The sequence below is a fragment of the Zalophus californianus genome, chromosome 10 (genome assembly GCF_009762305.2).
Source record: "Zalophus californianus isolate mZalCal1 chromosome 10, mZalCal1.pri.v2, whole genome shotgun sequence".
Lineage (NCBI taxonomy): Eukaryota > Metazoa > Chordata > Mammalia > Carnivora > Otariidae > Zalophus > Zalophus californianus.
The window spans coordinates 98,745,430-98,770,125 of record NC_045604.1 but is presented as its reverse complement, the minus strand read 5'-3'; the positions used below and the strand labels follow the sequence as shown (position 1 = coordinate 98,770,125).

General features: G+C 40.2%; 1 protein-coding gene across 4 annotated transcripts in view; it reads right to left on the bottom strand.

Annotated features, from left to right (window-relative positions):
• Nucleotides 1-6,088: 6,088 nt before the first annotated feature.
• The window catches only part of RABGEF1 (RAB guanine nucleotide exchange factor 1), a 59,200-nt gene continuing 40,592 nt past the window's right edge, over nt 6,089-24,696 (bottom strand). For all 4 annotated transcript variants that reach the window (XM_027610341.1, XM_027610340.1, XM_027610342.1 and 1 more), the window contains exons 5-9: nt 19,071-19,152; nt 17,831-17,963; nt 16,524-16,615; nt 11,714-11,970; nt 6,089-8,419 (exon numbers count right to left, since the gene is read on the bottom strand). In XM_027610341.1, coding sequence (XP_027466142.1) covers nt 8,021-8,419; nt 11,714-11,970; nt 16,524-16,615; nt 17,831-17,963; nt 19,071-19,152 — 963 coding nt within the window. In that variant the 3' untranslated portion in view covers nt 6,089-8,020. The remainder of the gene's footprint in view (nt 8,420-11,713; nt 11,971-16,523; nt 16,616-17,830; nt 17,964-19,070; nt 19,153-24,696) is intronic.

Below are 24,696 nucleotides of genomic sequence, written 5' to 3'. Positions count from 1 at the left end.
TTTTTTCTTTTATGGATCATGCTTTTGGTGTCATGTCCAAGAACTTTTGGTGTAGCCCTGAGATTCCAAATATTTTCTTCTAAAGTATTATAGTTAAGTGGAGGTTCTTCTTCTCTTTTCCTTCTTTTTTTTTTTTAAGATTTTATTTATTTATTTGACAGAGAGAGACACAGCGAGAGAGGGAACACAAGCAGGGGGAGTGGGAGAGGGAGAAGCAGGCTTCCCGCTGAGCAGGGAGCCTGATGCGGGGCTCGATCCCAGGACCCTGGGATCATGACCTGAGCCAAAGGCAGACGCTCTCCTTCTTCTTTTGCACTATGGATGTCCAATTGCTACAGCACCATTTGTTGAAAGTCTACCCTTCTTCCATACAGTTTGGGGAGAACTGTAGTCTTTACAATGCTGAGTCTTCCAACACAGTATGTTTCTCTATTTGTTTGGCTTTTTCTTGATTTCTTCATCAGCATTTTGTAGTTTTCAGCATAGATATGCAGAACATGTATCCTTATATTTATACCTTAAATATTACTTTTTGAGCATTTGTAAATTGTATTTTATATTTAGTTCCCACCTGTTCATTGCTGGTATATATATATATTTTTTTGTTTCTACATAACTTTATTTTTATTTAAGTGGATCAGATATTCAGCGTCCTTCACTGCAAAGTGCCTATTTACTTTCCACTTACATTTGTATTCTTTGTTGACATATTTCTCTTTTTCTTTTTTTGGTAAATATTTATTCTTATTAACATTTTAACAAAATCACCAAGGGAACTTTAAGAAAACAAAAGGAAACCTGCCAAAATTATGTACAGGGCATCATCTTTAAAGCACATCAACTTTAAGTAATAGTATCCTGAAGTAAAGGCAGAAATCTTAAAGTAAATGCCACAATGCAGCCTGGAGGATTTGCCTGAAAAATTTTAGATGCTAGCAATGAGCTCCACAGCTGTTATTCTGACATTTTAAAGCTTTGTTGAAATATAACTCACCATAATATTCATTCTTTTAAAGTGGACAATTCAGTATTTTAAGTATATTCACAAAGTTGTGAAGCCATTATCACTAATTTCAGAACATTTTGTCACCCCAAAAAGAAACCCTGTACCCATTAGCAGTCAATTCCCATTTCCCACCCCCCCCACCCCTGCTCTTGGCAACCACCAATACTTTCTGTCTCTATGGATTTGCCTATTCTGGAGATTTCATATAAATGGAATCATACAATATGTGGTATTTTGTGTCTGGCTTCTTTCAATCAGCATAATGTTTTCAAAGTTAATCCATGGTCTAGAATGTGTCAGTATTTCATTCCATTTTTTATGGCCAAATATTCCATTGTATGCATATACTATTTTTATCTACTCATCACTTGATGGGCATATAGGTTGTTTCCATATGATTTAATAGATTCAAAAAATCAAACTTCTTATTTTAGGATAATTGTCAACTCACATGCAGGAGTAAGAAATAATACAGATCCCAAGTACTCTTCAAACGAGGTTTTCCCAAGGGTAACATCCTGCAAAACTATGGTACAATAATACAAGCAGGAAATTTACACTGAAACGATACACTGATTTTACACAGATTTTGACAGTTTTACATAATATTATTTGTGGTTTAGTTCTATGCAATTTTATCACGTGTAGATTTGTGCAATCACCACCACAGTCAAAATACAGAACAATTTCACACCAAAAGGATCCATGTACTGCCTTCTTATAACAACATTCAGCTCCCTCCCCACCCTATCGTGAACCCCTGTAATCCACCAATCTGTTCTTTACCTCTATAATTATCATTTTAAGAACATTATTTAATTTTGATATAAATTATAATGGAATAAAAATAAATGGAATCATACAGTATGTAATCTTTTTCGGATTGGATTTTTCACTCAATATATATCCCTTGAGATCCATCCAAGTAGCTTTATAAATAGTTAATTCCTTATTATTGAGTAGTGGTATTCCATTGTATGAATGTACCACAGTTTGTTTAACCATTCACCTGTTGAAGGATATTTGGTTTCCAGTTTGGGGCTATCATGAATAAAAGTGCTGTGAGCAATTGTGTACATGTTTCTGTGTGAACATAGTTTTCATTTATCTGGGATAAATGCCCAACAATGCAATTGGTGAGTTGTGTGACAATGACATGTTTAGTTTTATGAGAAGTTGCCAAAATGTTTTCCAGAGTAGTTATATTAGATTTCCATCCAGATTGTACAAGTGATCCACTTTCTCCACATCCTTGTCAGCATTTCCTTCTGGTGTCCATGGCTTCTGATGATAAATCCAATGTCATTCAAGTAATTGCTCTATCATAGGTAATGTATCTTTACTAACTAAAGATTTTGTTTTTAATTTTGAGAAGTTTGTAAAATATGTCTTTGCATGGATTTCTTTGGGTTTATCCTGTTTGGAGTTCACTCAGCTTCTTGAATCTATAGGTTTACTATACCTTTGGCCAAATTTGGTAAACTTTCAGCCACTATTTCTTTTAACAATTTTTTAGCCACAACTTTTTTCTTCCCTCATTCTGGAACTCTAATGACAAGAATGCTAGATCTTTCATTATTGTCCCAGAGGTCCCTGAGGCTACATTCATTTTTTTAAAAATTTCAGCCTATTTTTCAGTCCATTATCAGATTGGATAATATCTATTGATCTGTCTTTAGCTCACAGACTCATTCCTGTCATTTCCATTCTAATATGAAGGCCATCAGTGGTATTTTTTTCTTTTTAAATTTCAGTGATTGTAGTTTTCCGTTCTAACATTTCTATTTGGTTCTTCCCTATTTCTTTGTTTTGCTGAGACTTTCTACTTTTTCATTTGTTTCAAGCATGTTCATCTTTGCTCATCAATGCATTCTTAGGATGGTGTCTTAAAATTTCTCATTAGATAATTCCAACATATATGTCATCTTGAATAGAAGTGGTGGAAGCAGGCATCGTTGTCTTGCTCCTTGTCTTAGAGGAAGAGCTTTCAGTCTTTCACCACTGAGTATGATAGCTTTGGGTTTTCAAATATGCCTTTTATTATGTTGTGGTTTCCTTCTATTCTTAGTTTACTGTTTTTTTTTTTTCAAGAAGGATATTAAATTTTGTTAAATGCTTTTTCTGCTTCAGTTGAGATGACTATGATGTTTGATCCCTTTATTCTGTTAATGTATAGCATAGATTGGTTTTGTATGTTGAACCATTTCTGCATCCCCAGGAATCAATTCCACTTGGTCATGCTGTATAATCCTCTTAATGCATTGTTGAACATGGTTTGCTAATAGGTTGAGAATGTTTGCATCTGTAGTCACCAGAGAGATTGGTCTGTAGATTTCTTTTTTCGTAGTGTCCTTATCTCACTTTGGTATCAAAGAAATGCTGGTCTCCTAAGAAGTGTTCCCTCTTCAATTTTTTAGAAGAGCTTGAGAAGGACTGATGGTAGTTCCTTAAGTGGTAGAATTCACCAGTGAAGCCATCTGATCCTGGGCTAAAAGACTGATATTTAAAATTGCATTCCCTCCCCCCCTACAGTTACCAGCTATCATTTTACTGTGAAGAAGGCTTTCCCTCCATCAACTGGGTGCCAATTATAGTTCTTCCTCAAAATGGGTTGGTATAATGGTAACCTCCCATGTGTGGAAGTTTTTAAAATTTATTCCATGTTTTTCACAATTACTCTTCATAGTTTTTTATTCAAACTGTCCCCAAATTGGCCAGTGAGAATCCTTTCAAGCTGACTCCTCTGTCCTATTGGAATATGCCCATTCGCCTTAGAGTAATTTCTTACTTTCTGGCTTTTGGACCAAAGATTTATTTTCCTTATTTTTTAACTTATCTGGATTCAGTCTTTTCTCTACGGAGTATGCTGGAGAAAGGGTGAGTGAAGCTCCTCCCCACCCCCCAACTGGCCAAGATGCAGCTCTCATCCAGCTAACCATCAGTTGCACCATCCTGTCCTGGTCCAACACCCCAAGCATGCACACCCAGCTCTGACCATTCCTGAGTGCCCAGGCCCTGGCTAGAGGGGTAAGACGAAGAGCTTGTCCTTGGAGGGTGGTGAGAAGCGAGATTATGAATGAGCTAAGGCTCTAAGCCCCACAGTGCATGCTCCATTGTCCATCAGACTTGACTTAAAAACACAAATTCAAGGGGGCGCCTGGGTGGCTCAGTCATTGGGCATCTGCCTTTGGCTCAGGTCATGATCCCAGGGTCCTGGGTTTGAGCCCCACATCGGGCTCCCTGCTCAGCAGGAAGCCTGCTTCTCCCTCTCTCACTCTCCGAGCTTGTGTTCCCTCTCTCGCTGTGTCTCCCTCTGTCAAATAAATAAAATCTTTAAAAACAAAAACAAAAACACAAATTCAGTGATAAAATAGAATTTCCAAGATGGCAGGGAGCCTAGGCGGCTCAGTGGGTTAAGTGTCTGCCTTCAGCTGGGGTGATGATCTCAGGGTCCTGGGATCGAGCTCTGCATCAGGCTTCCTCCCAGCAGGGAGTCTGCTTCTCCCTCTGCCTGCCACTCCCCTTGCTCGTGCTCTCTCTCAAATAAAAAATTCTAAAAAAAAAAAAAATTCCAAGAATGAAGAGATAGAACATTAAAGCCCAAGTGTGGGGAACTTCTGAGCAGAACATTAAAGCCCAAGTGTGGGGAACTTCTGAGCATAGGCCCTGTGTATGTCTATTTTTTGTTTCTCAATTTTATATTTTTTTCCATATAAATCCTAAAAGCTCTTGCTACTTGATTTATAGGTTTCTATATTGAATAAAACTTTTCCCATTACATCTGCTAACTGGCTAATGAAATCCGTAAGTCATTTTGTACAGTTATTTTTGATGGCTATTCCTAGCATTTTCTATCTTACCATCTTAGTGAAATTTAATGTTTCAATATCAGTTCTCTTGGGTTTTCTACATAGAACAATCAACTATAAATAACGGCTATCACTTGAGCACTTAGCATTGCTAGGTACTGTTGCAAGTCATTTAATCCTCACAAGCCCTTGAAGCAGGCCCGATGATTATCCCAATTCAGATTAGGGATGTGAAAAATGAGAGACTTGCCCAAGGCCAAAGAGGTAGTACCTAAATGGCAGCCAAAACTCTAAACCAACACCAAGCCTCCTAGCTCGAGTTCATGTCCCCTATCATGACGCTAGAACATTTTTTTAATATTTTATTTATTTTACAGAGAGAGACACAGCGAGAGAGGGAACACAAGCAGGGGGAGTGGGAGAGGGAGAAGCAGGCTTCCCGCTGAGCAGGGAGCCCGATGTGTGGCTCGATCCCAGGACCATGGGACCATGACCTGAGCCGAAGGCAGACACTTAACGACTGAGCCACCCAGGCGCCCCGAGGCTAGAACATTTCTACATAGATTAGATTAAGCCCCCTTTGCCTGGGTGGCTGTCTCTCAAGCGTCTTCCTTCGGCTCAGATCAAGATCTCGGGGTTCTGGGATCGAGCCCCACCTCGGGCTCCCTGCTGCAGGGAGTCTGCTCCTCCATCTCCCTCCACCACTCCCCCTGCTCATGCTCTCTCTCTCAAATAAAATCTTTTCAAAAAATACAAAATAAATTAAAAAAGATTAAGCCCCTTTTATTTCTGTTTGAAGGCTGAGTACCTGGGGTAAAACTTTCAGGACAATGCGAATAGTAGTAACAGCAAACATCCTTCTCTTGTTCTTAATTTTAACTGGAATGTCTCTAATATTTCCTTTTTGGAATAGTAATGGTAATGATGGTTGTGCCCTAAACAGGAAAACTTTGTAACATAAGAATGTTACTAATGTAATTTTCCTAAGGAGCTAAAAATCAATCTATTTGGAAGAGGGATGGATGATGACACCTTATTAATACGGACTTCTGTTCCAAAGGTTTATTCCAGTTACATTTATAGTACATAAAATAGCAATACATTCTTGTTGAGAAGACAGAAACTGTGGCCATAGTATTGAAGCTGACCTAAGAGAAATACAAGCCTCTACCTAAGGCAAGAGTTCATATCTAAAGAATTCAATTAATATGAGATGAACAAATCAATTCAACAACTTACTCTAACGATATGTAAGAAATCAAAAGAAGACAGCTTTTGTGGGAGGCTGATATGCACATTTTATTTAACAAATATAGTGTACAACGACTAAAAGAACTGTATATTCCCAGGAGAATTAAGAGTGTGTATACCTGGATTAGCACCTAGAGAGTACATAGAAAAGAACAAAGGAAAAAGGGGACCGCCCTCTACAGAAGTCACTTGGGGCCAGGTTTCTAAGTGCAGATTCTCACTGGTATTTGACAGTAACTCACTGCACTCCACGTGAGCTTGGTGATCGGGGACACAGGTCACTGCTTCATCACGTCTTCAGTGCTTTATGACAACAGGTGTGTCAACCTGATGGCTTGTACGTGTAAATTTAAGGATAAAAAGTTTTATACTCACCCTAGTTTTATTCCAAAATTATTGCACTACAAATTGGTGGTACACTATTAGGAAGATATTGGGAAAGCAAAGAAACCTTCTTAACTGCTTGTGACATGACCTTGTTTCAGAATGGTGCCCTGTAATTACGCACAATTTCTCAGGTCCACTGGTAACCTGTAGAAATCACTGACTGGAAGGAGGAGCATACATGACATATTTAGGTTACAAAGGGTTCCATTAGGATTAGGAAAGGTTCCACAGTGCCAGTGACTGTAAAGCCTCAATGACTATCAGTTAACTGTACGGTGCATTTAATGCAATATTCTTTGGTTACATCACATTAACCACAAGGTAACTTGGTTACCTTCCTCACTTACGAAATAGATCAGGGGTTCTTAACTGGGGGCGATTTTGCCGTCCCCCCCAACCTGGAAATATTTGGCAATGTCTGGAGATAATTTTTCACAACTCTGGGGGATGCCACTAGTGTCTAGTGAGTATAGAAGCCAGGAATACTGCTAAACATCCTACAATGCACAGGGAAGCCTCCATAACGAAAAACCTTCAGGCTGCAATGTCAGTAGTACGGAGGCTGAGAAGCCCTGGGAGAGGTTTACAGGACACGTGTCCGGGTTGTCCATCAAGTCAAAAGTTCTCTCCAGAGGCAGAAAGGCACCTGTGCACATTCGAGCTCGGAGAGATCCCCCATGGTCTCTCCCCAGTGGAGTCCTGTTCACTCCTATCTTCTGATCCAGACCCAGGACCAGCTCCTTTACAAAGAACTCTATAAATATTTCCTGAATGAGTGGAGGAAAAAGGTGCAAGAAGCATGGTTCCAAGTCTTCAAATGACTATCCTAAACAGCAACTTCATGTGACCTAAAAATTATTCTGAAGCTCAATGGTGTCACAGTCTCTGACTGTACAGAACCCAAGTCAGGGCTAACAAATTGTTAAAAATGGAGTCGAGATTTTAAGGGGACTATGTCCAAACACTTCTAGATTCATTTAAGTGGGGGCAAACCAAATAAAATGGAGTTAAAGGCAAACATTCAATATACTTCATTTTAAACTAAACAAATTAACACATGAAATGCCATGCATAGCAGACACCATTCCTTTTTTTTGTTTTTACATATTTACAATTTTACATATTTACTTATCAATATATCTTCTATCTTTACAATTATAAAATATTTCAAACTGTAGAATAGTGGTACCACTGAATCCCCTTAAACATACATTTTGTAGCATTCATCTGTTTTATCCTTTAAAGGCAAGTATTACCCAAATCCAAACCACAGTGAATGCCAAAGAGGAAGCACACAGGAAAATCATGGAGAAAAAATAGATTTAGACAAAACTTTCACATAAACCTTAAATGAATCTATTTCAGTAACTCAAATAAATAGTATTTTATTATTTACTAAGCTTCCCCTGCCAGGAAAAACGAAACAAAACAATCCCCACAAACTGTACCTTGAAAAATGCTCTGACATTTATAAGCAATTAAGTTATAGTCTAGATCCCAATCATGGACTGTAGTAAGGGCTAGCTACAATTTAGGCTCAAATAAATACTACCCATGTAAATTTTTATCATCCTGCATAAACTTGAGGTTGCAAAGGTGGAGGAAGTTTATCATTTTCAACATTTTCAGAGTCAATAGCTGCTAAAGATTGATTTGGGGGTTTAATTTCAAGCGGGTATTTCTCAACAATGTCTTGAACCTCTTTTGCAATTCCATCCGTCCACTCTATTAGGTCTTTTTCAAGTTTCTTGGCTTCACTCATGATCCTTTCTTGCCGTTCATTCAACTGAGACAGAAGATCCAAGTTCTTATACATTTGTTTAACCCCTAAGCAAGCATCAGGAGACCAATTCTCAGATTCCTGCTTCCTGGGAGAAGTCTGGCCGGACATGTATCGATCAAAATCTTCCTGACTTAAATTCAAAGACTGAGCATCTAATTTCTCAATGAAAGCCACAGCACAGCACTACAAAACAAAACAAAACAAAACAAAAAAACCCAGAATGTTATTTACTATAGTCACATGAGGAAAGCTTCAAATATTCAAATATATATTTTTAAATCCTTTTATTATGGTGAATTTAAAATAGAATCAAAAGTAGACACAACAGTTGAATGACCCACCATGGACTTCAGCTTCAAAAATTACCAACTCCTAGCCAATCATGTTTCCTTTATACTCCCATACAATACATTTCTTCCTTAAAAAAAAAAAAAAAAAAAGTCACATTGCCAATCCCCACTGAGTCTGTGAGAAATTCAGTCCTCTCCTTGGGTTGTTCACAGAGTCTCATACAGAGTGAACGCTACAGCAGGTACCTTCAGTCTGTTCCACACCGGCTACTACAGAGCTTCCCGTGGACAAAAACCGAACGATTCCTCAAACTCCAGGGCACTCTGCCTCCCGGTCGCGTTCAAGACAGAGGAAATCACTACCGTGGCCAGGAGCGCCAGGGCCGCGTGCCTCGGGAACATGCCCCATAAGGCCATTCCCTCTTGAGGTCTAGCCAGTCCCACAGCGTTCACCCAGGGCACGGCAGCTACTAGGTGCATCTTCAGGGACTGCTGTGGCACACAGACCTCTGGTCCTCAAAGGACCATTGGTCTTTTAACATCAAATGGTTAAAAGAATATAAGCTTTGAAATCAGGCAACCTGAGTTGTCACCTCTGTCACGTGATAGCCTAAGGGTCTGTGAGCCTAGGAAATTTACCCATGCTCTCTGAGGTTCCGGCATCTGTAAAACGGGAAATACCACCCAGATTTGTAGTGAGAATTAAACAATCCAGCACATGTAATGTGCTTCGCTCACAGGTCAGCAGGAAGCAATGAATAAATGGGAGCAATTACTAGTATAGAAATCCTTGGGCAAATGCTCAGTTGAACAGACATCTGTTAGCTATACTTTCTTATACTGATTTAATTTTTCTATAAGGAAAATTAATTTTCACATTTTTATTATTTATTCATTTTTATTTTTGTTTTTTGAGTAATCTCCATAGCCAACATGGAGCTCGAACCCATATCCCCAAGATCAAGAGTTGCATGCTTCACTGACAGAGCCAGGCCCTCACATTTTTTAAAAAAGCCATTTTCACAAGACATGCAATATAAACAGAGGAAAACAGGCAGCTCTCGGAACTTCTGCTGAGAAGCTCATTCCCAGGATCCTCCATTATTGCTCATAAAAATGTGAAATCTCTTTAAGGAGTATTCAGCAAACCTACTGCAAGTGACTCATGTGATGAGAACGGGCCCATCTGACCCCTCCATGTCACAGGCTTGCACTGCATCTGTGGAAGTGTGCAGTCCCTGCGACCTGGAGAGAGGAGGAATCTATGATCCCAGCACTGCTGGCATGGACATACGCTATTGCCGCCGTGGAAACAGTCTATGGTAGAAAAGAGAAAACCACCTGAGGTTCCGGGAAGGAGTTTTAGTTTTGAAAAATTAAATTTGAGGCATAATGAATAGCTGGGAGTGGAGCTCAGTGTTGAGGGCAAAACAGGTGACGTGAGCCTGTGCATCCTCACCGTGCAGGTGACAGTGGAGCTGTGACCAGAGGAGACAGCCGAGGGAGAGGAATGCAGAGGACAGAACCCTAGGGAGTAACACAATTCAAGAGGAAGTAGAGGACACAAAGCCTACAAAGGAATTGTGGAATTCAAAAGACATAGGAAGTTCTAAAACAAAGGAGCTATCAAGAGTGTTAAACAAGTGAGATGAAGACAGAGTTTTCATGGGATCGAACAACTGGCAGATTTTTCACTTTTGCCAGAGCAGTTTCACTGAAGCAGTAGGAGGAGAAGCTAGACTCTGAATCAGATGGGAAGAAGATGGAGAAATAAGGTGCAAACATAGTAAAGGCTGTAGGTCATGGCTCTGGGAAACTGCAGGAAGAGGCGACCCAGCAGCCTCCATTGCTGACCACAAGGGCTACAACCTCCGGGTCCTGCTCACTTCTACTACCAGCCATGTCTCCATCTCCATACTTCTCAGGGATTTTCAGATTGTCTGATTTCCCTAGACTAAGAACTAAATCCAAAAGGCTCTTCTCTAGCAGTCAAGAGCATGTTTCACTTATGTTAAGAAATGAGTAGTTCAGCCACTTAAACTTTTTTGGGGAGTATAATTTAAACAACCATGTGTCTGGAAGGATGAAAAATACAGCAAATAATGGCGCAAGCGTCATTTTGAAAAAGAGCATTCCTGGGATGGGTTAAACGGTGATGGGCAGTAAGGAGGGCGCTTGTGATGAGCACTGGGTGTTGTATGTAAGTGATGACTCACTAAATTCTACTCCTGAAACTAATATTACACTGTATGTTAACTAACTGGAATATAAATGAAAACCTGGAAAAAAGAGCACTCCGAAGTCGAACAGCTGAACCCAATGGCTGAGGGTGATGAGTGACAGGGGCAGGTCCAGGTTTTGAGGGACCGGAAGCTTACAGACTTTTGGGAACCCACTTAAAGGAAAACACAATACAAAATTAGGTACAGAGGTGAATACATATTTAGGATGTAAAAATAAATCACAACAAATTTCTGGAAGCCTTGAAGATTCAAGTACCGTCTTTTTGGACAATTTACTAGAAACACTACCTTATGTAACCTTGCTTTCTCTCCCTATTACCCTGTACAACTTCCAACACAGGAGAGAAAGCATATAAGGTATTCTGATGCTCAAATTCATTAGTAAATCTAGTCTAAAGCAAACAAACAAAAGTTCAGTGGTCAGTAAAAGTATTCAACCTTATTACTTAGACATACATACTTTAATACTGTCTCACCAAGAATCAATTAGCACTGTTAACAATACTTGAAAATCATTTCACATCCCCTAAACCAACCCTTTTAAAATCTCAGTATTCAGTTCTAAGAGATCACTTATAGAAATGAAACAAAAAATAATTCCTAAGTCTTTTAATAAATCAAAATCCACGATCTGATTCATTCATGGTTAACCCAACTAAGTGACTGGCCCTTTTACCCAGGATCTGGGGGAGTGATGGCCAAGAGCAGCAGAGACTCCTCCATGTGGCTATCAGGTTTTCCGTAAGAGGACCACAATCTCTGGGCAAGTACCAAGCGGTGGGGTGTCTGCATGGTGTGGTCGCGTATGCTATGGGACACCAAGCAAACATCCTCAGCTATGCTGAGGCACTAAACCGTCACAGGCCCGGGAGGGATCTGTCACATCCCCACGGTAAGTCCCTTCATGGTTCTTCTCCGTTAGCTGCAAGACATCAAACACTCACCAGATTGGTGAAATAGTAGCCGTCCTCCCCAGCCATCAATCGGCTCGGGTTGCAGAAGCGGGTGATATACTGGATGTTGGACTGAAGGCGTGGGGGGTTGCCCTTCAAGACAATGTAGATGAGAGTTGGCAAAAAGTCATCAGCTGAGGCCGGCTCATTCTTGGTGATCTTAATGGCATTGAAAATGTGCTTGCTGCACTTGGTGATGCAGGCCAACTTATCTCGAGGTACACGCTTTGAATCCATTTCAATGATATCTATAAAGCAGAAAAGACACTGCTTCCAATGAGAAATAATTACATAAAAGAAGCATTAGAATTATCATTTTTTAATCTATCAAGTTAAGAGGTACCCTCGCTAACCCCTTCTCCATCGGGTAATTTATGTATGAACAACTCTGACCACAAAAAAACATAAGCACTAGCTCATCCTTTCGGGAAGCATGACCACGAGCCAGACACCATGTGCATTATTTCTATGCTCCACAAGCCTATTTCTTTTTCATTCTCAGATTGTACAATGGGTACAACTATTAGGAAGGGAGCTGAAGTTCAGAGAAGCTTGATCATTTGCCCAAAATTATATAGATAGCAAGTGGCAAATGGACGATTTGAAACCAAGTCTATCTGACTCTTAAAACCCATGCTTTTAATCACGATGTTAAACTGCTTATAAGCTCCTTGGAGAAGAGTCTTTCTCCTGCTTCTGTTCCTCTAATACACTGTAAAACTCAGTTTAGAAAGCATACTGCTTTTTAGAAAGGTGGCTATCATACAAAGCATCATTGTACTGGATATCAAAATACAGCTGCTGAAATCTATCACACTGTAGGTCTACAGTGGCCAGTCCCCATGGCATATAAATCCCCACCAACTATAAACATCTACAGAACCTTTGTGACATTTATAACCTACTGGTCAGCACAGGGGATAAAGCAAGGATATAAATTTTAATGTCATAAATACCATTCATTTCCCTCAGAGAAAGACTACTTTACTGTCCCTAACTACCACTAAGTGGCAGGCTCTTATAAATGCACGCCCTGTGTCACAAAGACTAGGAGGTGGTGAGGAATAGCTGTCAGAAGCACTAGAACAATACAAGAGGAAGGAGGGAGAGTGCCCTCGGATGGACATTTCTGCTTGCAATCTGGAGCAACATGAAAGAAACAGCTGAGGCAGGTTAATTTGACAGCAATTTCTGGCCAATAGCGGGAGTAAAAGTTTCCAATTTAGGCAGGATGGTGGTAAACATCGGAGTTCTTTCTGCTCCCAGCTCCCATCCCTGAGGTTGGCTCCCAGGAGAACCCTCACAGGACCACCAGCCCTGGAAGAGTAGTGTGTGGGGGACAGAGACACGGGACAGTGCGGAGGCTGTATTTTAACTTACTAATGCTTTCATTTTCTGAACTCACATGTCTACTGTGTGCTTTTGCTTATTTTATAGTTTAGTTCCTTTAATCTTTTAATTATGGGTCGTAATTATTGTTAATATGTCTCAGTCTATTTTCATTTTCTATTTGAGTAGAACAAATTACAAAAGAGATTTGGGGGTAAGACTTTTACTGGTTTTTATTCTTTATTTTAAACTTTTAGCCACTCAGGCGCCTAGGTGGCTCAGTTGGTTAAGCGACTGCCTTCAGCTCAGGTCATGATCCTGGAGTCCTGGGATCGAGTCCCGCATCGGGCTCCCTGCTCAGCGGGGAGTCTGCTTCTCCCTCTGACCCTCTTCCCTCTCGTGCTCTCTATCTCTCATTCTTTCTCTCTCAAATAAATAAAATCTTTTTAAAAAAATAAATAAATAAACTTTCAGCCACTCTCTCATTAATGTTTATCCTTTAAGGGGCGCCTGGGTGGCTCAGTCGGTTAAGCGACTGCCTTTGGCTCAGGTCACGATCCCAGAGTCCTGGGATTGAGTCCCACATTGGGCTCCCTGCTCGGCAGAGAGCCTGCTTCTCCCTCTCCCTCTGTCTGCCGCTCTGCCTACTTGTGCTCTCTATCTCTGTTAAATAAATAAATAAGAATCTTAAAAAAAAAAAAAAGTTTATCCTTTAAGTATTAAAGGGAATAAAAAATGAATCACTTTTTATCTGGAAGCATGTGTAGCTGCCAATGCCAGGAGGGAGGGCCAAGAGTGTAAAAAGGAAGAGAAGGGAAGGAAAAAAAGAATAAAGGGTGGTGGTGGAGATTTCTCCCACACTCTGTCCTGCAGAGACCCTTAACTTCCTAGCATCCTTTAAGCCTGAAAGAAGTTTTTTGGGGGGAACGCTTTTGAACCCCCCACCATGTGTAGTTAGTTCCATGAGCTGCACTGCCTGAAAGCCTAAATGAGGAGATCCCGGAGAAAATAACTGAACAGGAAACTCCCCGCTGTATTAATTCTTCCAGTAATGTCTTCCCGCCCTAGTCTGCCTCCTGCTGTCGCTTACTTCTCACAGTCCTCAGCTAACTGCTGTGTGTCTGCCGTCTGGGGCTTTTACGTGTCATCAGTAGGAAAGATGGGCTGAGTGTGGCTACTCCATCTTGGCAGAAGTCTGGTTTTATCTTTAATGAAGTTTTGAAAACAAAGTAAGCTAGCCCTCTAAGTCATGATTTCTCAACCTTGGCACTAAACAATATTTTAGATTGGATCATCTTTTTTGTAGGGAACTGTCCTGTCCTGCAGGGTGTTTAACAGCATCCCTAGCCTCCACCTACTAGATGAGAGATGTCAACTGAAATGGAAAATGCCTCATTCAGTGTATTTATCAACAAAACTGACAGTGCTGATTAGTAGCACATGGGATGATTTTGAGAAATTTAACTGACTTCTCCATTTTTAAGACCACTGTTATACCCTGTCCTCTCTGGTTGCTCCTGTATTTAGGCTAACAAAGGGAGAAAGTGATCACATGACCTTTGGCCCTCACAGAATGTATCTGCACTCGGATTGGCAAGATATGGGGGCTAAGATGAGAAAAAGTAAAGAAGGCTTTTATAATTCTGTGGCCAAATTTCTACTCTCAAAACATCTCTTCAAACTCCCAACTCAGATGACTTGAGAAAAGTTTCAACTCTCAAATTCTATTAACAAACTATTGATATACTGAAGTCCTCTTAGTTCTATTTTTAAGCAAACAATGGTCTGGCTCTGGCAGTTTCTGGTTTTACAAGGTCTATCCTATGGCACTTCAGAAAAGAGTACCAGACATAAATTTCTATGAAGTACTTTAAACAAACCAGTTGGTCTTGAACTTGGCAAGAGTCTTCGGAAAAAAACACAAGTACAAGGCCCATATCCAGGCTTCTCACCTTCAATCTCTTACGATGTTCCCTGAGCAAAAGGTGGGAGTGGGAGTGGGCCTTGACCCAAAGGAGTCAATTCATGAAACCTACAACACTGCCTTGCAGAAAAGCTTTGAACAACAAAGATAACAGTATTTAGCTAGGCCAGACTCTGCAAGCGGAATTACAGAAAATCATTCATTTAATAGCAGGAGTTAAAAAGCAAAGATATACAAAGAGAAGCAGAACCCGAGAGAGTGGAAGAATCATGTTAAGAGCAGATGATCCAGTCCCTAGAGGGGCCATGAAGCTAAGTTTCTGTGAGAGTCCTGCTTCCTTTCTTACCTTGATAAGCAAACCCCCATTTCTTCCTGTAACTTGAGTCTCTAGTTCTTATAACCAAAGGAGCCTACTTAATGGCTTGCCCCCGGCCACCGCTAACAGCAGCCGACCAACTTTCCTTCCCAGCAGAATTTCATTAACAACTCTAAATAGGCAAGTCTTTCCAACTCTTCTTAATTAAGGATACCCAAGGCTGGGTATCCTCTCCATTAGAAGGAATTTGTTTTCGTTCTGTTTTTTTCTTTGTTTTTAACTTTTGTCGTATACTTCTGCTGAGCTATTCCTATGAACAAGAAACAGAAACCTTATGAGGTGCCTGGACCTGTCCAGGATGGTGGAGCCACATCAGTTCAGGGCACTTCATTTACATCTTAAACCAGAAAAATAATCCAAACCACATCTCTGATTAACAACCAATTAGAGAGCATGGGGATTACCATGCCTCATCAATTCCCTTCCTTCCTCCAAAATTATTTTGAATATATAAATGCAACCGAGTTTTAAGAAATCTGCCCTAGGGGCGCCTGGGTGGCTCAGTCGTCAAGCGTCTGCCTTCGGCTCAGGTCATGCTCCCAGGGTCCTGGGATCGAGTCCCGCATCGGGCTCCCTGCTCCGCGGGAAGCCTGCTTCTCCCTCCCCCCCTGCTTGTGTTCCCTCTCTCACTGTGTCTCTCTCTGTCAAATAAATAAATAAAATCTTAAAAAAAAAAAAAAAGAAAGAAAGAAAAAAATCTGCCCTAGCTAGGGCGCCTGGGTGGTTCGGTTGGTTAAGCGTCCTCCTCTTGACTTCTGGCTCAGGTCATGATATCAAGCCCCATGTTGGGTTCTGCGCCGGGCATGGAGCCCGCTTGAGATTCTCTCTCTCCCTCTTTCTGCCCCTCCTTTCCCCTCCCCCTGCCCCAGTCACACACTAACTCTCTCTTTAAAAAAAAAAAAGGAAAGAAATTTGCCCTAGCTGCATTTGACCTTACTTTAGTTCAATGCCCAAGAAATAAGAGACCTTGGTCACAGAAAGTAAAGGGGAAACGTAGTTCACCTGCTAAAATGCTTCAAATTCATAAAACTAGCACACTTACAAATTGCTTTTACCGCATTTCAGTATGTCTTTGGCAGTCTGCATTTTAGAAATACTTTGCTGTCTCATACGGATTTACGTTAACTTCAAGGGAGAAACACCCAAATAAAAAAGCTCTCCATTTCACTGACCTGTGATTGCTTTCACCACCATATCAGATACTTCTGAAATTTCTTCATTAACAGGGACACAAAGCATCTGAGGTGTAACCCAGTGCAGGGCTCTACAAAGAGGGAGAGACAGTAAAAAAAAAATTCCAAGAATGGACCACAGTCATTTGTCTTGTCATTTCCTTCAGTAAAGGAGAAATATGGGGCACCACTGACTAATGAGACAATCCTCGGAACCAGCACACTGCCCCTGAACATATTAGGAACCCAGATGAAGTGACCAAAATCCTAAAATGAGGCTTCTCTTATCACAAGAAAAGCAGAAGACAATTTTACTGGTTGAAATGAGATTATACTAAGGCTGAAAAGACTGAAGATTTGAGAAGAATCTGCTGCTCCCTCTCTTCATTGTCCATCACCATAATGTCCATTTAGGCTCTGCCTTCAACTTCTGAGGCACACCAGAGGCTGTGTAAGAGGTCAACAAGCATGTGTCACCCAATCTGAATCCCTGAGTTTCCTGGTCACACCCTATCTTCACAGCAGAGATTCTTGCCTGACAAATACTCTCACCATGCACATCAGTCCAAAGCCCATCTAGTTCCTTCTGGCTCCACCTGCAACCTTCCTAATACCAACTCCTCGCTTCTGGTGTGACACCATCAAGAAGAGATCTACCATTACCAGCCCCACTGTCGGGGAATCCTGTTTGGATTCCTAGGCCCCCTCTTCCAGAAGCACCTTAGCATGACCAGTCTTGGACCCATTCCCACATTTAGATGGCCTATTTCCTAAAGGTTTCACTGCCATTGGAATACAGAGCCCTGGGGCTCCCTCTACCGCCCAGGGAAGATGGAGTGCTTTGGGAAGTGTTATCAACCCAGTGCAAGTGGGAAGATGTGATCAGAGGAACAGCTTAATAATAAGCACCCCCGGTAGGGAGGAGGAATAATGACCCCTACTGCCTTCTATGGATATTCACAGCTTCTTGCCTGATAAGACATTATAATGAAATGAGAAAATAATGAAATTTCCTCCTGTTCCTCGGAAATTTTGGAGATTTGAAACAATCTCAAACATCAGATCTGCTTATCTAAAGCTGCTTGGAGTCAGATGCATAAGCAAGAAGGTGATTTCAGCCCTTTCCTCCTATCAATTTACCATAGTCCTTTTTTCCTTCTGATACCATGAAGAAGCTGAGATGCTAAGGATGGTGTGTACCTTTGAGGTTAGTTGCTGTCAAGGTTTGAAATGCAAGTGTCCTGTTGACCCACAACGTGTTCTGATGGTAGGTAGTAAATACAAGACAAAGCAAAACAACCAACTACCTGATCCTCTTTTGAATAGCGAGATCTTTCTTCTCATCATCTGTAGTTTCTGGACAGAACACATATTTATAGAGACGAGTCATGATGTACTTTTCGATCTGATCCATTATCTTCTCAACTCTTTCCGAAGGCACTGAAATATCCAAATGGACATAAAAGCTAGCTCTCAAGAGAAGGATGGACAGTTTAAATTAAGAGTATGTCTTCATAGCTTTTCCTATGTAGCAGAAAACTAATTTACTAGTAATGCATTAAATATAACCAGAAATAAAAGTGTAAGATGTTACATTAAAAAATACCCTTTAAAAATTTACCTCAACTTTTGGGACTGCCTTTCACAGAATCACCACTTCTAACTGAAACTGTTGGGGCAGGACCTAAGAGCTGTATGCCCTGCCAAGTGGGAACACTGCAGCATGGGTCACTCCGCATTGCTACATTAGAGAAGCACCTGAAACTCCCAAGACTGAGAATGATGGCAACCACTCTTTCATTTTTCTGAGGTTTACTATACAACCTTGGAGACCTCTTAAGAGATGCACAGGTGGGGCTTATTTCTCAGATAGACATCTATGCTAAGTATATCCTAAAACACAACATCAATGGAAGTCAAATTTAAGAAAATTCTCTAAAAACCTACAGCTCTAGGGGTGCCTGGGTGGCTCGGTCGTTAAGTGTCCGCCTTCGGCTCAGGTCATGGTCCCAGGGTCCTGGGATCGAGCCCCGCATCAGGCTCCCTGCTTAGCAGGAAGCCTGCTTCTCCCTCCCCCACTCCCCCTGCTTATGTTTCCTCTCTCGCTGTGTCTCTCTCTCTCTGTCAAACAAACAAACAAACAAACAAAAACAGCTCTAAGTCAGTGATTCTCATTCCCCCCGACCCAATCTGAGGAATACATAATCATGAAAAATGACTCACCAAAATGGTGATTCCAAGATGGGCATTTCATTTAGAAGACTCCTAAGGGGTTTTAATGGATTCTGCCCCTACCCCAATGGGATTATTAAACAATGTTCAATAAATTACGCAACTGCTGTGATCACCTTGGAGTGATGCACACGGTGGTATTCAAAGGCCCTCTAAGGATAAGACCAGCTATCAGAATGTCAGTAGAGTTGTTTATAGGACAGAGCTGGCAAACCAGCCAGGCCATGAGAGAAACAGAGAAAGTTCTAACAGACACAGCAGTCAACTCTGTACAATTACCAGCAATCCTTTTATGGCTGGCTAACAAAGCATTACCTTTTCCACGAGTCTGCATTCTTTCAGCCACATTCTGGTAAAAATCCTGAGTACACTCTGACTGTTCCTCAATGCTTAAATCCTGAAACAAAGGGACAAAGAGGCTGCTTGGTAGCTGAAGAAAGATCATGCATAAAGCTCTAAATTTTACAAAGTTTCCAAAACCCACTCCTTGACTGGTGCTCATCTCAAAAAGTACCTACCAATTGTATTAACTCTGCAGAGGAGAAAAACCTATCCTTTAAAGTTATTTACAACTCGGGCGCCTGGGTGGCTCAGTTGGTTAAGTGACTGCCTTCGGCTCAGGTCATGATCCTGGAGTCCTGGGATCGAGTCCCGCATCGGGCTCCCTGCTCAGCGGGGAGTCTGCTTCTCCCTCTGACCCTCCCTCCTCTCGTGCTCTCTCTCTCTCATTCTCTCTCTCAAATAAGTAAATAAAATCTTTAAAAAAAAATAAAATAAAGTTATTTACGACTCCCATGACCTCTTACTTCTTTCTGTGTATATGTGTGTGTGTGTGTGTGTGTGTGTGTGTGTGTGTACACATATATATATACACACACATATATATATATTCTTACGTGGGTATAATGCATATTTTGACAATTTACATGTTTATGTACATTTCTATTTATCTGATCTACTTAGTCATTTCTGGTGGCTTTCTCACATTCCATTATATTAAATGATTCACTTAACCAGTCTACCACTGTGCATTTGGGTTCCTTCTCTTTTTGTCACTGTTATGTACTGCAGCTATAAATAATTGTGTGGACTATTTCTCTCGGGTTATTTCTTTGTGATACATTTTCAAGAGTGACATTAACAGTTTAATAAATATGAACAACTTTATAGCTCTAAGTATCTACTGCTAGATACAATCCTCAGAAACTCCAATGTCCAGCCATCAGCCATATATGTGTGTTTATTTCTCCATGGCCCCTACAACACTGGGCTTTATAATTTTCCTTTGGGTTTACTGATTATTTAGGTAAAATATGTATATTTATCTCCTATTTTCTTCTAAAGAATAAAGTCTACATAAAATATAAACACAGTTCAGCACAATTAACCAGATGAAAAACAAAACATGGAGAGAAACACAAAATGGAGCTAGGAACAACAGAAAAATGCAGTCCTTGAAGATACAGAAATTAGTGGAGTCAGCCCATACCTTTGTCTTTAAACTTTCTAGCAATCATCACTAGGACAAAAAATAATCACATAACTGGGTGTCCAAAATGTAAAAGTAAACTAACTCTTCAGATGAAATTCTAACACCAAACCCAGAAATTTCTCCCAAGGGTTCTCATAAAGAAGTCATTGCAGAAGAGCATGAATATGGCCCGGGACAAATTCCACAGGACTGTTTTTCAGACTGCCTCCACACAGGCCAATGAGAGCATAGAGCAAAGGCCCATAAGGCCCTGGGGAGAGCATGCAGACCCTGCCCCTCCGGCTTAAATCCCAAAGTATGCCTTGGGGTCCAGACCGTGCCCTTCTGCCTTTTACAATGTCTCTCCCAGCCATTCTCCCCTGGTTTGGGCCCTCGTCACCTCTCACGTCGAGTATAGCTGCTCTCCCCAACTTTGATCTCACTTTTCAATCTATCCTACACACCACAGTCCAACTGGTCATCTCAGATTCAGATCTGGGCACAAAATCAGATTATCCTCTGAGCGCCACACCTCCAATGGCTGTCCATCAGATGGATGCTTGAAGCCTGCACTTAGCACCACCCTCCACCCTCCTTCCTGCTTACCCTGCCAGGTTACCATTTGTTCTGAGGGTATGCTTTTAGTTGCCCCACCTCTCTAACACTATAAAGTTATTCTCTGTCTGCATTACTTTTATTGCTGTCCAGTCTTCCAACAGCTGTCCAAAGAAGGCTCTGTTCACACCTTACCTCTTCTAAGAAGTTGTCCTTCATTCCCTTAGTCAAAAGTAACTTTGTGGGTCTCACAGGGCTTACAGAGCTCTTTGACAACCCTGACAGCTACTCTTGGTGCTTCCTTCACTATTTATATAAGAGCCATTTGGCTGAATTGAAAATGATCTCTTGTCTAGTAAGAACTCGGTACTAAGTAAATTTTATACATTTTGAAATGTTAAGCTTTTATTTATATTCACCACAATTTCCCAGTGCTGCTTTCCATTTTATCTTTTATTTTTCATTATGCAGCTTTTAAAAAGAATACCACTAAACCTTTTAGCTGGTTCTTAAGAATAATTCTTAAAACAGTTCAATTGCATTTTAAAAACTGTTCTAAATTTCTCCACAGAAATAAATATCTCTACAGTTGAAATAAATATTCTAATCTACTTTACTAATTTACTTCTAAGTTTTTTCATGTTTAACTCTTTATTTGGCGGGAGTGTAAGGTGCACAGTATAGAATACAGACCGGAAGTAATCTATATACAAACTTCCCTGTTTTTTTCAGAAGCAGGTGGTAAAAAGCAACACTGTCCCCGTCTCGTTTCCCCAGTTGTCACATACCTGGCTCCCGAGAAACTGAATTTATTTCTGGAATCCCTGGTTTATTTCACTGTCCTATATTTTATTTTTTTAATTAAAATCTCACCTAGTTGTGATGTCTTTCATTTTAGGATATATTTTGAAGTTGGCCAGATCTAGAAATCTCTCCTACCAAATTCCTGCTCCCCGCCCCACCTCACAAAAAGATTATACAGTATATATATATATTTTTTTAGAATAAATGTAACATTGTAATTTAAATTTTTCTTAGCTAGATCCAAGATACAATCCTCAGTCTTTTAATTCTTTGAATGAACTAATTTTCCTTATTAAAGTGTTACTAATATTTAATGCCATTCATTGCTATTATCTTTGAAAATTACTTTTTAATACTGTGCTAGGCTCTTTAGCTCTTTATCACAGGCATGTCATATTGTAACTGAATTTCGTGAATTTATCTTGTCATGTTGCTAATTTTACACCCCTATTAGTACACTTGGATTTTCCTGATGAGATCATTTTTCCTCAATTTCATGAAAATTATATTTCTATCCACTCTAAAAGCACTTGCTGCATGATTAGAATTGCCAGCCACTGTACCAGACAAGTACAAGAAAACTAACAAAATGCTCAGAGACCATTCAACTTCAATGGGCAGACTGAATGCGAGTAAGTAATTGTAACAGTCTACCAGAAGGACAGAGCGCCAGGGGGCATATGGTAAATCTTTTACTTATTCCATCTGTCTTCAACAATCTTCTCTAAATAGGTACGGGTAGCAGCAACAAGTATTCTTCTTTCATACCAACAACCACGTGAGTTAGTAGTGATCTTCCCAGCAGTGCTCACGAGAAGGGATGTCTCTTTCAAGCTCTGTGGTGTCAACTCCAGGGGACCCACTGCTGTCTGCGAAAGAAGTGCTAATCCTACCCAGCCACTCCTGCTGCTGCCTCTATGTGAAGGCAGGATGGGACTCTATCTGAGCATGCTCAGTCTGTCCAATACACGACATCCTTTCTGTACTACTCCCCGGCGAGATTTCAAGCTTTTGTTTCCTATCTAGCCCCCATCTATGAATCACTCAATAAAGTTTGTATTGTAAATTCTCTAAGCTTCATCCCTGCACTAAATTAGATCACCAGACAAATATATCCATGGACTAAACAATTTTAAGTCTCCTGGGAGCATTTTTATGATATGGGGGATTCACTTAGCATTTTAACAGTAGTATTTTTATCTTCCTTTATGATGCTATAATTTTACTTGTTATTCTTTCCGTTTATGTACCTTCCACAATAGATTATCTATTCTTTTCATCTATTTAGGTACCTTAGACATGGCTACCTTTCATTTACCAAAGCTCAACACTTAGAACAAACTACACTAATTCTTCTGATTATTACTAGTACTCACTTCTAACTAAAAACTGTGATCTGTTTTCCTAGTGGCAATGAATCACCTATTCCTCCCCTTGCTCCACACAATCACTGCAATTCTGTTACTATTCAGAAAATATCTTTTTATATTTCTCTATATATTGCACAGACTTACACTTCATTACGGTGTTTATTTTGCAATTTAAAATAACTCCCCTGCCACTCTGTCCTCTTCTCCTGTTTTAGATTCTTTGTAGCACTTACCACTATGCTATATTACAAACCTGTTTATTATCTATTTTCTCCACTAAAATGTGAGGTGCACAAGGGCACTGCTGACCACCGTATCTTCAGTGCCCACAACAGGGCCAGGCATAGGGCTAGCGCTCAGTGAGTTGAATGAAAGAAGAAATAAATGTGACCATCTATCATCGCCCCTCCCTTTATAATACTGTAAGAACATTGGGACACAATTCTACATAGATCTCTTCTACTTCTACATATCTTGTGAGGAGAGCCACGGACTGCCTTTGTTCTACACTATCTTTTCAAGGATAGCTGTTCAGAAGACAGAGATAGTGCCACCCTCAAGTAAAAGGGCAAATTGTCTACTGTCCAGTATAATAATGGTTCCATGTGAGGCGAAGGTCAGTCAAGCTTACTGCCCATTATAAAAGATCCTCTTATCTAACGTTGCTCATTGCACCCACAGGCGTTATCTGGTCTTTGCATGCCCCATGGGAACTGATACTCAGGGAACTGGTGCAAATGCTGATATATTCTGGATATGGCTACTGCTGTGAGTAATAAGCTGGCCTTCTTTTCTGACCCAGGAGACTCATGCCTTCTGCCAGCATCCACAAAATGATGGCAGGCTAACTTGTTAACTTGCAAGTAGGGAAAATCTCAGATCCTTCACAGTTCTTGTCAAAGAAGCTAAACTCTGGGCAGGTTTGTGCTAGTAAATTTTTAGGTTGTACAAAATTCCAAAATGTTTTTTTGGTTTTCTAAGAAAAATCACAGCCTAGCCACATAAATGAACCCCTTTCCTTAAGTATTTTTTTATTGCCTGGGATCATCTTTTCTATAATGTCTGCATGTAAAGTCATCTTATTTTTTTTCCTAAAAATTTTTCCTTTGTAGTTTAAAAGTTTGACAAGCAGGTGAATTCCTTTGAATACTGAGAGGTATTCTGTATACTTTCTTAATTGTCTGGTTGAAATTTTTTCCCCCCAATCTGTTTTGAAAACTTTGCCTATTCCCTAATTGTGTTTTCTATGTTGTTCATTTGAAACTCTCATCTTTAGAATTTAGAATTCCATGATTTGTTTTCTGGGTTACGTTTCTTTTGTACTGTAGTAACTTTGATTTATTTAGGTGTTAGCTTTGATGTCCATATTGTTTGAATTGCTGGTTCCTGTTGCCTTCAAAAAAAAATTTTTTAGGAAAAGAAACACATTAGGGCTTTAATCCTCTTAAACAAAATTTTAAAATTAAACATTAACATCTCAAATAGACCAAGCATGTGGTTCTTTTGAGATAGTTCATCTTACCAGGGAATATATCCTGAGGTCATTAGTAGCTAGCTGAATACAGATTTAAACATTTCTACATTTTAGATGAACAAAACAGGGCAAAAGTAATTGATTTTTGTCAAATTCAATTACTGGCAAAATAAAGGTGGTGAGAATTAAGGTACATGTGTTCCTTTCACATCTCTAGGGAAAAGCCAATAGTTGATCATTTTTAGCAGCTGGCTAGTTACTAATTAC